The 14,125-nt window shown below is 36.7% G+C and overlaps 1 protein-coding gene across 1 annotated transcript in view; it reads left to right on the top strand.

Moving 5' to 3' along the window:
* agps.S (alkylglycerone phosphate synthase S homeolog) overlaps positions 1 to 4,973 on the top strand; it is a 141,516-nt gene extending 136,543 nt beyond the window's left edge. Inside the window, exon 20 of the mRNA XM_041578918.1 lies at positions 3,393 to 4,973. Coding sequence (XP_041434852.1) covers positions 3,393 to 3,514 — 122 coding nt within the window. The 3' untranslated portion in view covers positions 3,515 to 4,973. The remainder of the gene's footprint in view (positions 1 to 3,392) is intronic.
* The last annotated feature ends 9,152 nt before the right edge of the window (positions 4,974 to 14,125 follow it).

Raw genomic sequence — 14,125 nt, 5'->3', positions numbered from 1 at the left:
AATGGCTATTAGTAGCTATTAGTGGCCATTTTTGCAACTATTTAGTCCAGAATGTTTCAATCTCTTCAATACTAATATTACAAACACACATTATTAAAAATGTATTTCATATGAATTGTTATATTATGAATATTTTATGACTGTTAAAAATACCTGCAGTGAAAGTTTTTTTTCTTAATCGTAAATATGTTCATTGTATCTTTTTACAGCACATATAGGTCTTACTGATTTTGTGACAAATTGAACCAAAAGTATATTGAGAGCAGACAGGTCTTCATTTATTACATGACGTACAGAATCCGTTTCCCCCTTCTATTAGTACATTTAAGTTCCCCCTGAGGAAAAACAAGTCTTCACATTAGAATATTCGTATTTATCTGATACATTTATATAGAATTCATGGACATTCCTGCTGTATCTTTTTTTTTTTTTTTTCTTTTTCACTTTCCACTCTGCTAATCAAATGCACATTAGATTTATTATTGTAAAAGTGTAAGCTACAGAAAATTTGACAAGACAGATGTGTAAATTATCATTCTGACAGAACTAATGATGCACTCCAAGCACCTTCTGTTTTCCAGCACTTGGCAAGCGACTTCATTAAATATGCAATGGCCGTTTGGTGGCTGCTCACAAGTTAGTTGGTTTCCTTGTGGAATTGCTGTATTACTTGAGGTGGATGAGCAGGCAGGCTTTATAGCTGCTGGACACCCTGCTGGGATTGTGATATACTCCATCTTGTTGGAGCAGTTGTTTGAAGTATTTTCAGGACAATTGCATCTTTAACCACAGGACACATTTTCCCGTAGCTTTAGCACAGAAAAAGTTACTTTCAAAATATTTTAAGGTGTCTTTTTTTTGGGGGGGGGGGGGTTTGCCCTTAGTTTGCCCTTAGTTTGCCCTTAGTTTGCCCTTAGTTTGCCCTTAGTTTGCAGAACTGCCAGTGTAAAGCATTAACTTTTAACAACCACATATATATATATATATATTTATATATATTTATTTATTTCTTTTTTTAATTGATGTTTAGTGCACACTCATAAACTTTTAGAAATTCATTAGAATTTGTCAATTCTGTGTCTTGTAAATTTCCAGGTAATTAACTGCACTTAAATTGAACACCTTGCCCAAATATATTCATATTAAGGAAAACCAGAATTGGCTGCCTGGAATATTTTGGCAAATCAAAAAGATTAAAATCTTGTATGTTGCCTTAGGTGTAACTTAAAGATCAATGTAATGTAATGTAATGGTGTAGTTTATATAATCCAGATACATTAAGGGGCAGATTTACTAAGGGTCGAATATCGAGGGTTAATTAACCCTCGATATTCCACTAGGAACTAAAATCGTTCGACTTCGAAGTCGAACGATTTAGCGCTGATCGAACGATCGAAGGATTATTCGTTCGATCGAACGATTAAATCCTTCGAATCGAACGATTCGAAGGATTTTAATCCAACGATCGAAGGAATATCCTTCGATCAAAAAAACACAGGCAAGCCTATGGGGACCTTCCCCATAGGCTAACATTGAGTTCGGTAGCTTTTAGCTGCCGAACTAGGGGGTCGAAGTTTTTTTAAAGAGACAGTACTTCGACTATCGAATGGTCGAATAGTCGAACGATTTTTAGTTCGAATCCTTCGATTCGTAGTCGAAGTCGTAGTCGAAGGTCGAACTAGCCCATTCGATGGTCGAAGTAGCCCAAAAAACACTTCGAAATTCAAAGTTTTTTTAATTCGAATCCTTCACTCGAGCTTTGTAAATGTGCCTCTTTAAGTGTGATGTATTAAATTCACTACCAGCATTCTAGCATGATTTTTTAAATACTCTTTCACCTGAAGCAATGCTGGCTCATCTCTGTTCTAAAACTATAAGGAAAGTTGCTTTTTACATTTTAAATTTACATTATATTAAGTAGGAAAAACATTTTTTAATTACACTCCCTATTGTGAGCATGCTAAATCGCCAATATCGAAAATATTTGTGTATATATATATATATATATATATATATATATATATATATATATATATATATATATATATATATATATATATATATATACGCTTTCATAGATTGCTATTTGCTTTGCCTAATGATGGGAAGGACTGTTCCCTTTTGCATTTACATTGCTATTGCTATAGCACCCAAACTATATATCCACAGCATGTGGTAGACAGGGCAGATTTCAAACCAGTACAGGTATGGAATCCATTGTCCGGAAACCTATTATCCAGAAAGCTTTGCATCTAGATTAAGCAAATAATTAGAATTTTTCAAAATCATTTCCTTTTTATAGTAAAAAACAGCACCTTGTATTTGTTCTCATTAAAATGCATGAATCCATATTGGTGGCAAAACAATCCTGTTTATTTAATGTTTATATGATTTTTATCAGAGTTAAGGTATGGAGATTCCTTATAATAGATCCTGTACTGGGGCAATCAGATGACTGTCATTTATAAATGTAAGGGATGTTTTAAGGCTAAAGAATGCAGGGGTAAAATAGCTAATAGAGACCATCCGTTCTGTAGGCCTGAGACCTGAAAAAAAAAACCTATGCAAACAATCAGTTGGAATGGCATGCATTATATGAACTGAGATCACTGATTATTTACTTTTTATGCATTTTAACTATAAATAAAGCCTGACTTCCTTACCTTACTATAAAGCAATAATCCTATTAAAAGTCAACCAATCTCTTGAAAAATGTTGGTTCTTCAGTGTTAAAGGTTCTTCAAGAGATTAAATTTTGTTTCTAATTTGATTATTGCATTAAGCGAGAAATCTGAATTTGTCCAAAAAATCTTTTTTTTTTTTATTTTGCTATTTCTGAGCACCTTTCTATTTATTAATCTTGTTCTGTTTGGTGACAAAATTCAGTATATAATAAAGTAAACCAATTTCAACTTCTCCCAGACCACAGGGTTTGATAAACTGGACCTGTTAGTTTAAGGCTGTATATTGTGTTTTCCATTTATATTTTTTTTCTTCTTTCATTCATTCTGCTCGATCATTTGCCAAAGGTTTCATTTCCCCTGAAATAAATGCAGTTACCATTTTCATTATGAGCTAAGCAACATATAATCTCCACCTAAACCTCATCTACATTTTGCAGTGTGCAGAGAACGCCGGCAATGGTGAATGCCGTCTTCCTCTGGGAATACACCATGCTTAATGAGCTTGATAGTCTGGTGGGCGCAATAAATCAAATAAAGGAAAACATTTCTCATTTCTGAATAAAAGCATTTATCACCCCGTGTTTATTCATTCATGGTCAGAAGATTGATTGGCTGCTCGTATCATGGCTGTATACCAAAGCATTTATTTGTGTTTATTTATATATATATATATATATATATATATATTTTTTTTTTTTCTTCTTGCAGTGGGCAAGTTACGGAAACAGTGGCTGAAGGACAGCATTTCAGATGTCGGCATAGGAATGCTTCAGTCTGTCAAGAACTTTGTGGATCCAAACAACACTTTTGGCAACCGAAACCTTTTATAAACACGGCAGTCCTAATATTTCTGGATGTATGTTATAATGTTGTTACATTTCGTCCTTAGAAGGGTGTGTACAGCAGTGAACAGCCTATGTTGTAAAGTTGTCCTGGAAAACCAGTGAAGTTTAAAGCAGAACACCGGATGAGATGTACTGAAGTGAACAAGCAAAAATTATATAATAATATGCCTAAAATTACTTTTTCACCCTAAAGAAACATACAAATATATATAACATTGCCCTTTGTGGTCCATTCTGAAGAATTCCCTTTATCCCAGCCTGCTTGTGAGAATGACAGGCCTACGTTTCTGATATCATATTCCAGCAGTTGGGAATTGCAGCTTTTAGCAAGGGTTATGCTGGTAACTGTAGTTCTCAACCACTGGAAGGATTGTCATTTGTGCCTTGGAGCGTTGCTGTTTATAACAAACAGCAGAGAGACCGAAGACAGACTTTGATTAATTACAGTTTTTAAGGCAAGCCCTGTTGGTACACCTCTTTAACTTTGTAATGCTTGTGTTACTTGACCAGCAAACCACAGGGTGTGTTTTTGGGTCTTTCATAGGGAATATTTGAAAATAAATGAAATAAAACCAGTCAAGCCATGTTTTTTTTAAACTCTCCACTGTCGCCTTATCCATGCCAGTTGTGTAGCATATATTCTTTTTCTGCATCTGTCCTGAAAGTAGCAGTGGGATTATTACCCACCCCTCTTTATAAGCAGACTGGGAAGAAGAGAATGAATGGACCTGAAAGCCCTGGGATGGGGATTTAGGAACTGAATAACCAGAAACACCCCCCCACCCTTTCTTTTCCAATTTCTTATGGCTGCCACATGGGCATCCTTCTGTACTACCTACTTAGCAATACAAGCTTTTTATAACAATCTGCAGATAGAACGCACAAAGCGGCTGCTCCTCATTTCCTCACTGGAAGAAGCCAGCTGTTCTGTGCAAAACCGTCCCCTACCGAGAGAAGAAAAGTCTGACCTTCAGATCTGTCTACAGAAGCAGCTGTTCACTCTTTTGCTTCTCTCCTGGGAAGAAGACCACATTAACACGATTACTGCTTAAGCAAGATCTGCTTGTACATTGGATGTTTAGATGAGGCATTCCAGTTACATGAAATATTTAAGCATCATTCTTTTTAAATGGTGAATAAAAAGCTGCTTGTACCTCTTCCCTGATGAACTAAAATGGGGCTTTTGAATCTATTTCAAGGCATGTTTGTCTGAGTTTAACTAATTTGTCTCTCTTTCATGGTGTGATCACATTTGTATCTGTAATTAAGAGATAATGTTTTATTTAACCCTCTCACTACTCTTCGTGACTTGCAGTTGTTTCTCAGCAGCGGATTGGTTAAAATCCCAATTTATCGATATTACATTTTTGTACAGAGAAGTTAACATCTTCATATTGTATGTTCAGTACAGAATTTATGACATAAAATGTTTGCTTTCACCCAAGCTACTTTCTGTTTTTTATTTAGAGAGCTGGTTCCATAGGGATCACCCTGTACTTTATCACATGTGACTATAAATAATAATGAGTGCATGGTTACTAAGGATCCCTGCTTCCTTCTGTCATATTTTCTCACTTTCAGTCTTGCACACAATGATGCCATGCCATTAATTAAGTACCACTTTGCAAAGCCCATTAAAGGTGAATATGTTGGCACAGAGGAAAGAGCCCCAAGCACAATCAATGCACAAATCAAACTGTGCGTATTTCAGTCTAGGTTGGGTAGACATTGACAGACAAGTAGGCAGAGGTTAAAAGGTGTCTCATTACATAGATGTTCTACCAAGCTATGTTCAATGTACCTTTCATTGCAGATGGAAACCAGATCAGCTACATTATAATAAATGAGTCTAATTTTTTCTCCATTCTTGGCATCAACATGTGTTAGGTATGTGGATGACCAGATAGGAAAAATTAGTTTAAATAATGGACTCTCGGTATACAAAAGATGGTAGGTACGCTGGTGCTTGCACACTCCGAGAGCTCAGTTACAAAGCACATGAGAGGTGCTTATTTATACAACATCAAAATCTGCAGAAATCATAGATTGCCTTACTCGTTGTACATTCCTCTAGGGTGCCAGAGTAGGCTAAAGCGTTGTACATATGCTCTTTTTAGTGCAAAGTGGGTGGCGTGGAATGTGGGCAGCGAAAGAGTCAGTCTTACTGTAAATTACTCTTTTTAATAGAAGTAGATTATGTGGCATTTCATATGCTTCACTATTGCCTCAGTACTTTTTCTTTTTTATGCAAAGATTTGATTAGCAGTTCTAATACATATTTTTGGGGTGCCCCCTTTGTACTAAAGCACACACACTCAAAATATCCAACTCCTGAATAAATCCAATTTCCTCTACATGCAGTATTGGTGTCATAGTGAAGAATAAGTTGATTATTTCAGAAATTGATTCTGTTTAAAAAGTATCTTGTTTCCATGAACTTAAGTTTATATTTAGGGGCTGATTCACCAAGGGTCGAATATTGAGGGTTAATTAACCCTCGATATTGATATTCGACTGGGAATTAAAATCCTTCGACTTTGAATATCGATAGTACGATCGGACAATCTAAGGATTAATTCTTCGATCGAACGATTAAATCCTTTGAATCGTTCGATTCAAAGGATTTTAATCCAACGATCGAAGGAATATCCTTCGATCAAAAAAACGTAGGAAAGCCTATAAGGGACCTTCCCCATAGGCTAACATTGAGTTCGGTAGGTTTTAGATGGCGAACTACGGGGTTGAAGTTTTTTTTAAAGAGACAGTACTTCAATTATCGAATGGTCGAATAGTCAAACGATTTTTAGTTTGAATCCTTCAATTCGAAGTCGTAGTCGATGGTCGAAGTAGCCCAAAAAACACTTCAAAATTTGAAGTTTTTTTACTTGGAATGATTCACTCGAAGTTAGTGAATCGGCCCCCAAATGTTTTCACCATAGTTCCTCTTTAGAGCCGTCACGGAATTACTCTCTGCTAACTCAGAGGGTACCTGCTGGGGTGCTAACCCCTTTTTGAATTTTTGTTGGAGCACCAGAGTGTCCAATCTATCCTTTGGTTATTGTGCCACTCTACATTTATAGTCAGAGGCATAGCACAGAGTTGAAATATTTACCTTGAAATCCCTCTCACAGGTTGGGTCAGGCATGGAGAAGCTGCACCAGGCCAAAGGAGGCAAGGATATTGGACTCTAATCCACAGACTATACATGTTTACAGTGCCAACTTCATACCTTTTAAATATCTGTATTGTCTGTAATTTTGCATATACTTTGGTAGGTACTGGCTTTGCAAGGTGCTAAAAGTTGTAGCTAAGCAATAACTAGAGATTAACCAGTTCTGCTACTTTTCTAATGAGGAGTGTTAATATGTAGACATAATTTTACTCTGCAGCCGTCCAGCATATATTAATGCACAAGTGAATTCTAATTAGTTGAACACGCTGTGCTTGGTGTAATGAACCTTAACCAGTAGGGTGAAGATAAGATAAATCATATATCTACAGTGCATACTTTAACTAAATACTATATATTTTATTATGAGTTTCAAGTCATACATTAGGCAGAATATAAGATATTGCAGTGTAAATCAATGTGAAATTATCTCTGCTTTTATTACACTCTTAATACTTCCTAGCATAACCGGGTCTTGGACATATTAATGCTTCATAAGTCATTACCTTCTCATTCTGATTTTTATGAAATAGATATACTTAATGTGCCAAATGATGAAGCTTCAGAACTTGTCATTCCTTTTATATGAAAACATATTTCACACCAGTGTAAAATCACAAGATTTCCTTTACCAGCCCACCTTTCCTGAGGCTGCACAACAGTTGAAGAATTAACAGCACATCTTACCCGGGGATCCAAAAGTTAAGCTCTGTGCAAATAACAATTTGCTTATGTGGAACGAGCTATGGAACAAACAGTATGGAGAATCTTCTTCCTCTGTGGTGGAAGGCCTAGGCTGGTGCAGGCCAATGAAGATCTTGTCTTTGCATTAGAATTTGGGGGCTGTTGAAGATTCACACAAAGCTAAGTTATATTTTTATATTAAAGTAAAATGTCTTGACTAAAAAAAATCACTTTTGTTCCCCAAAAGTATTAAGATACCAACCGCACACTGTGCTTCATGTTGGAAAAAAAGGAAGACAAGTTCAACCTTATGCCCAAGAAAATCCTACCTAAGAACTTAATCCAGTTGCCCTAAAAGGGAACAAATCCTTACCAATGACTAAAGGGCAACAAGACTAATCCTTGGATCAACATTCTGTTGTAGACAATATCAGTCATCATGAATAGTCTCACTTGCTTAGGGCTATTTTATGTGGTGGACCTCAAAGGGGAGCTTTAAACCAAGGAGACTGTAACCCTCTGTACTAGAGCTTAGACAAGGATTAGTTTAGCCTAGAATACCCTAGTGTCTGTAACCTGGAACTTGCATGTCCTCAACTTACATTATGCCTCACTGACAAATAATGGACGGGTATCTTTATTTTAACCTCACCTGCTATGTTACTGTTATTCTCACTCTCTATTTATTAAACATAAAACTCTTAAATGATCACTATCAATCATCACCAATGGAAAAGCCGACAAGAATAAGCAACGACAAAGATGGTTTCCAGATCAGAGCCTCACAGCCCTACTTTAGCATGTTTATACAGGTGCTTTATGTTTTGGCTGCATGTGTTCTTGAGTAGTCCGAGAGTGCGGGAAAGAGGGATTCGCCAGTTGCTAGCACTGCTGTACTATCCTAAACATTATCCTCTTCAACATGGAAATGTATGTATACTGAATATACAGTTTACAAAGCATGTATAGAAAGGATGCAATTTAATCTAGAAGCTGGGGGTCAGTTAACAAGACCCAGTTTTATTTAGGTTTGTTCCCTTTATTTGTAGGTTGTGTGCGCAAAGACATTCTTTAAATTAGTTTTTGGAAACTGCAAGTAATAGGAGGTTCTGATTATACATCATACTTGTGTCAACTTATACAGCCTGTATGTGTGAGGGCCCACGCAAATGTCTTACAGCTTCCGCCAAGGATTTGCCAGCCAAGTTTTTTGATATAGCATGCCGGCCCAAAAAAAAAAAAACCAGGATCAAACTATAAAATTGTAGCCGTACATTCATTTCTTTTCTTCCTATCTGAACTTTCCACTTTTCATTTTGAAGTGAAACTGACACTAAAATACTTTTTCTAAATATGAATGTACATATAAGTCATGTTGACAATGTTTTTCTAGATGTTAAACAAAGGTTTAATTTCTGCTGTCAGTATCTGTTTAATGTCTGGTTGCTCAGGTAATTAAAGGAGAAGTAAAGATATAAATGAAGTACAGTCAGTACAGATACTAAATGTATGGGACCTGGGGTTTTCTCAATAAGGAATATTTCTGTAATTTGGACTTCAATACCTTAAATTTACTAAAACAATCATGTAAACATTAATGAAACCCAATAGTTGTAACCCCAATTGTTTTGCCTCCAATAAGGATTCATTATACCTTAGTCATGGAGTCTATGGGAGACCACCTTTCTGTTATTCTGTAATTCTGAGCTTTCTGGATAACAGGTTTCCAGAATGAAGAATTCTATACCTGTGCAAATGTTATTCTCTATCATTAGTGATGGGCGATAATATTCGCCAGGTGCGATTTGCGCCAAATTTCCGCATTTTACCTCTGGCGAATTCCCGTGAATATTCGTTGGCGTTAAAACATTTGGGATGCGCGTTGGAAAAGTCGCTTGCGTCAAAACCATCACTCATCAACACTATTCGGACGCCCATTGACTTTAACTCCCACGTCAAAATTGACTCGAGTCAAAATCTGTGCGACTTGATGCGGGCTGCAAAATTTAAGTTACGCAAATTTTTCTCGATTTCTTTCACTAGTTACTCCCAAAACCTCTATATAAAACACCTGGGGGTATATTTATTAAAGAGTGAAGTTAGAGATCTCCACAGTCCTCTAGAGTGACATTCCGTCTCTCTCCATTCATTTCTATGGGATTTTGAAAGGCATATTTATCAAATGGTGAACTTTCACTTTCACCCATTGATAAATAGTCTTTTAAAAATCCCATAGAAATGAATGAAGAGTGGCGGAATTTCACTCTAGAGGACTGCAGCGATCACTCTTTGATAAATATACCCCCTGGTGTACTTTGCTTCTTTCAGGGGTGAAAAAGGAAAGACATCAAATAGTCAGGGTGTTTATCTGCACAAAGCAAATGCAAAGCATAATGTTGTGAGAGACAGGACCAGAATTTCAGAGAAGAGATAGTGGAAGCTAATGCAGATAATTACACTGTAGCCAATCACAAAAGTGATTACTTGAGTTAGCACAGTGTGACATATGATATGATAACTCGGGATTCATCTCTAAATTGGATTTTGTCTTTAGAAATGTTCAAAAAGTATGTGGCCACCCAAGTGGATAACAGGAGCTTTGTTACTTCTGAGATTGATGGGGGGGGGGGGGTTCATACATACACATGCAGAAGCCGATTTCCTGGTTATTTGTGGGGATATTTGACTGTATGTTGGTTATTTCATGCTGAGTGCCCACGACTAAAGTCAAAGTTTTTGTATGTATACTTTTAGGTATAAAATTTGTATTAACAGGTGCATGATAAAGGTAGAGATGCAGGTTTAATTTTGGCCCAATGCACCTTGCAAATACATTGCTGCTCTCACTCCTAATATTCCTCTTTTTACCCTATTGCAGTGATCCCCAACCAGTGGCTCATGAGCAACATGATGGTCACCAACCCCTTGGATGTTGCTCCCAGTGGCCTCAAAGCAGGTGCTTCATTTTGAATTCCTGGTTTTGGTTGCATAAAAACCAGTAGTACTGCCAAACAGACCCTCCTGTAGGAGCTACAAAAATAGTCACTCACATCCCTTATTTGGGACCCCCAGGGACTTTGTGCTTGTGTTGCTCCCCAACTCTTTTTACACCTGAATGTGGCTCTCAAGTAAAAAAAACATTGGGTACCATTGCCCTATTGTGAGTGCTGCAGCAGGTTTGTCGCCTGTCCCACTGTGTGCCAGAAATGATGTTTTTGTACATTCACAATTTCCTGTAATCTGCAGGGAAACCTTCCACGATTTCCCTACAGGAAAAGATTTCTCTAAAGGTAGGTATGGTGCATATTCTGGCAAGCCAGATGTAGATGTTAAATGGGGTGCACATCCTCTGTCCTATCTGTACATATTATATTTAACCAGCTAATAATTATTTAGCTCCTTCACTCACTTTAGATGTCTTATAATGTATCGTAAAGCACTGCATTCATAAGTATAAAAATATACGTGTATATATATAGTGCCCAAAGACTAGGCAATGTTTCGGGCTCCTGAGGCTTGAGAAAGTTTAGGAGCCCAAAAAGTTGTCTAGTCTTTGGCACTACTAAATTCAGATTTTCACCATTTCGGAGTGCTGCAGCGTGAATTCTTCTATGAACAATTGGTTCTTTTGACAGTGGGAAAGCATCATGCACCTGACGCTACAAAAAGCACAAGTATAGTTGTAGCAACTTGTCTATAATTGAATGCTTTAGTCTAGTGGAGCTCACAAACTGAAATCACAGAATTATTATGCAGTGGATATGGCCACTAGTCTTCCACCCCATGCAGTTATTAGCCCTTCCTATTTATTCTTTACTGAGGAACTAATGCTGCCATCTGTTTTCACTTTCGGTCCTGAGCACATAAGTGTTTATTATTTGGCTGCTAATCATCCGTTTTACAGAACCAGTCATTAACATTTTTCTTGGGGAGAAGGATATATAAGCAAATGTCTCTTTAAATAATTAAATACTTCATAACATTTTGGTTAGGTGTAAGTTATTGCTGTTTAATTTACACTGTGTGAATGTGTTAGGGCTAGATGGGTTCTTAATGATGATTATCATCCAGAATAGAACTTTGTATATTTTAATTAGTGAAGATGAATTTTAGTGACTAGCAAAGCAGATTACAAGTAGCAGTGAGCGCAGTTGTTTGGGTGTGCGGGCGTCCATTAGCCCAGATACGCTCAGTCATCATCTGTCCCTTTCTACTGTCTCACTTGGTGAGAGAAATGTACTAAATTATAAACACTTAACACACGTGGCGCTCACTAAGGACACAACGAGCAATGAGAGATGGATGGGCAGTGAATTCTAGTGCAAAGCATGTGAATTGGGGGGGGTAACAAAGATAATGGTCCATAGTCAGAGAATCAGACAAATGGACAATGCGGGAAGCGCTGGTCCTGACACAGCGAGTGATGGCACATTTCATTTCTGATTTAATCTGCTATTGTAACATAAAAAAGCATTCACAATAACAGATCATTGTATCCGCGGTAAATAATATTTCTTTTTACAGACTCTCCGTCTCCTGCCGTTATTATTGTCAGTAAAACTGTGTGATGCATCTCATAGTCTGATTGCACAGTCAGTGTGTGGTGTCCCCTGTGCATAGAAACTCACTTTATCTTTATTTAACTCAGTTTTACAGCTGAACATTATTATCCGCTATTCACCTGGAGGTGCAGCGTGGTGGGAAGATTAGAAGCCTCTAGTAGAGAAATTATTTTATTGTGTTTAATGTAGAAAATCTTAGCAGCAAATATATGTTTGGCCCTGCGACATGTAACTCCAGTTGTTTATACAGGAATAGTGGCCAGTTCCATGTTATTGCTCCTATTATTCCCAACCATGTCTAGTCATGGTCTGGCAACCATTAGGACATTTTAACCTTGGAAAGTAAGGTGCAGCTAAAATTAAGATGAAAGTGAGTGTAAGACTGGCCAAACCAGCAATAACTATGACACGGTTGGCCCGATTAAATATAGTGTAATATTGGGTTAAACAGTCCCTGTTTGTTTAAAGGGTAGGTAGGACATGCGCAAATGGGGCACTGATTTTGCACAGGTACAGTAACACACGAGAATCAGAAGATAGCATTTACTGGTCATGTCCCTAACCTTATTGGTTGCTATGTGTTACAGCATCTGGGCAAAAATGTTTTAATATATTTAAAATACTGGTAATACGTAAGTGCAGAAGATCTCTTATGAATTCTGTGGTCAGACCCTGACCTAATGATTTAATATTGTTTAGTGGCCAGCACAACCTTCTTTTTGTATTTTTTTTTTTTTTTTTTTTTGGCTATTTTGAAAACTTGTCAACTTGTTTGGCCTGCCTACATTGGCCTGATCTTGCCACCAATGGGTAACGGGTGCTTTAGCTTCTAGGATGAGGAGTCCTTGTCTGTTGGCATTTTCTATACTGCCTTTATAGATTTCAGACCAACGTATCACCAGATACCAGTTGGGTAGGCCAATGGCACAGTCCCTTACACAGGCAAGGAGCTGCCAAATCATTCTGAAGGGACTTAGTGCTTTTTACTGGACACCTTTATACACTAACTGATGCTTGAATACTGGCAATAGACTCCTAACCTTAATATATTTGTAATATAACTTATTAGCCAATACAGGCCAAAAATCCCTAATTCTCCTTTCTAGAGTTCATAAATACACATTTTATTATTTATTTGAGATAACACAATTTAACCAACATCTCACTATTATCTCATTTGATCACAACGATTGTAATCTGTAAGTCTAAATGCACACAGATGCTCTTACTATGTTTCCTTGTCCATCTCTTTCAGGTACCTTAATATATTTGTACCAGAATTACTCTTACTCAACTCACAGGGGGTTATTCACTAAACTCTGATTTTTTTCTGGTTAGAGTTTTAAAGGGAATTTTTTTTTGTGATTTATTAAACCCCGATGCTGTTAAAAGTACAGATGTCCTGTTAACAATTGGAAGTTATCATGAATTGCACCGTATTTCATACAATAATCTGAATAATTTGTGGTTTTCATACAATAATCTGAAATCGTCTTCAGTGTCAAATCGAAAAAATCGTTACATTTTTTCATGATTTTATTGAGTCTTTTCCTGCACCAGATTTTTTTTAAACAATATTATTGATAAATACAGTATAAATGTGCACAGTAGTTTGGTCAAAGTGGTTTTGAGAAAATAGTAAGAAATTTTCAGATTTTAGTAAATAACCCCCTTAAAGTTTCAGTTGTTCTAGGGAACCTGGTGTATATTCCAGGTTCACATTACTTTGCTTTAAAGTTTAAATACAATGACCGCTATTTCAACTTAAAACTTCACAGAAAAATATCACATTTTAGAAACTAGATGGAAAAAGTTATAGCCTGCTAGGGAATGTTCTCAACATATACGGAGGATTAAAATGCCTTTCAGAAAGTGACCAAAAACAAGTCCCTTCCTACACTGGGAATTGTAAGACTGCTTTCCTTTGCAAATAGAAATAAAATATGTATAGAAAGCTGATACCATGGCAAATTTGTACGACATTTTGTCCAAGTGTAATGTATTAGATTCAAGATGTGTATCGGATTGTTTTATTCCCAGCGGGGCTGTTTCCTCTTAACTATGCAGAATTTCTAGGTTTTATTGTTAAAGCTGTTTAATCCTACTTTTTTGTATCTAAAATACTGGATAAAAAAATCTAATAAATCACAGTTGTGTTAGTGCTAGCTATTAAACCACTCC

Source organism: Xenopus laevis, chromosome 9_10S (assembly GCF_017654675.1).
Source record: "Xenopus laevis strain J_2021 chromosome 9_10S, Xenopus_laevis_v10.1, whole genome shotgun sequence".
NCBI lineage: Eukaryota > Metazoa > Chordata > Amphibia > Anura > Pipidae > Xenopus > Xenopus laevis.
The sequence above is the reverse complement of the archived record's forward strand: the minus strand, read 5'-3'. Positions and strand labels throughout refer to the sequence as shown.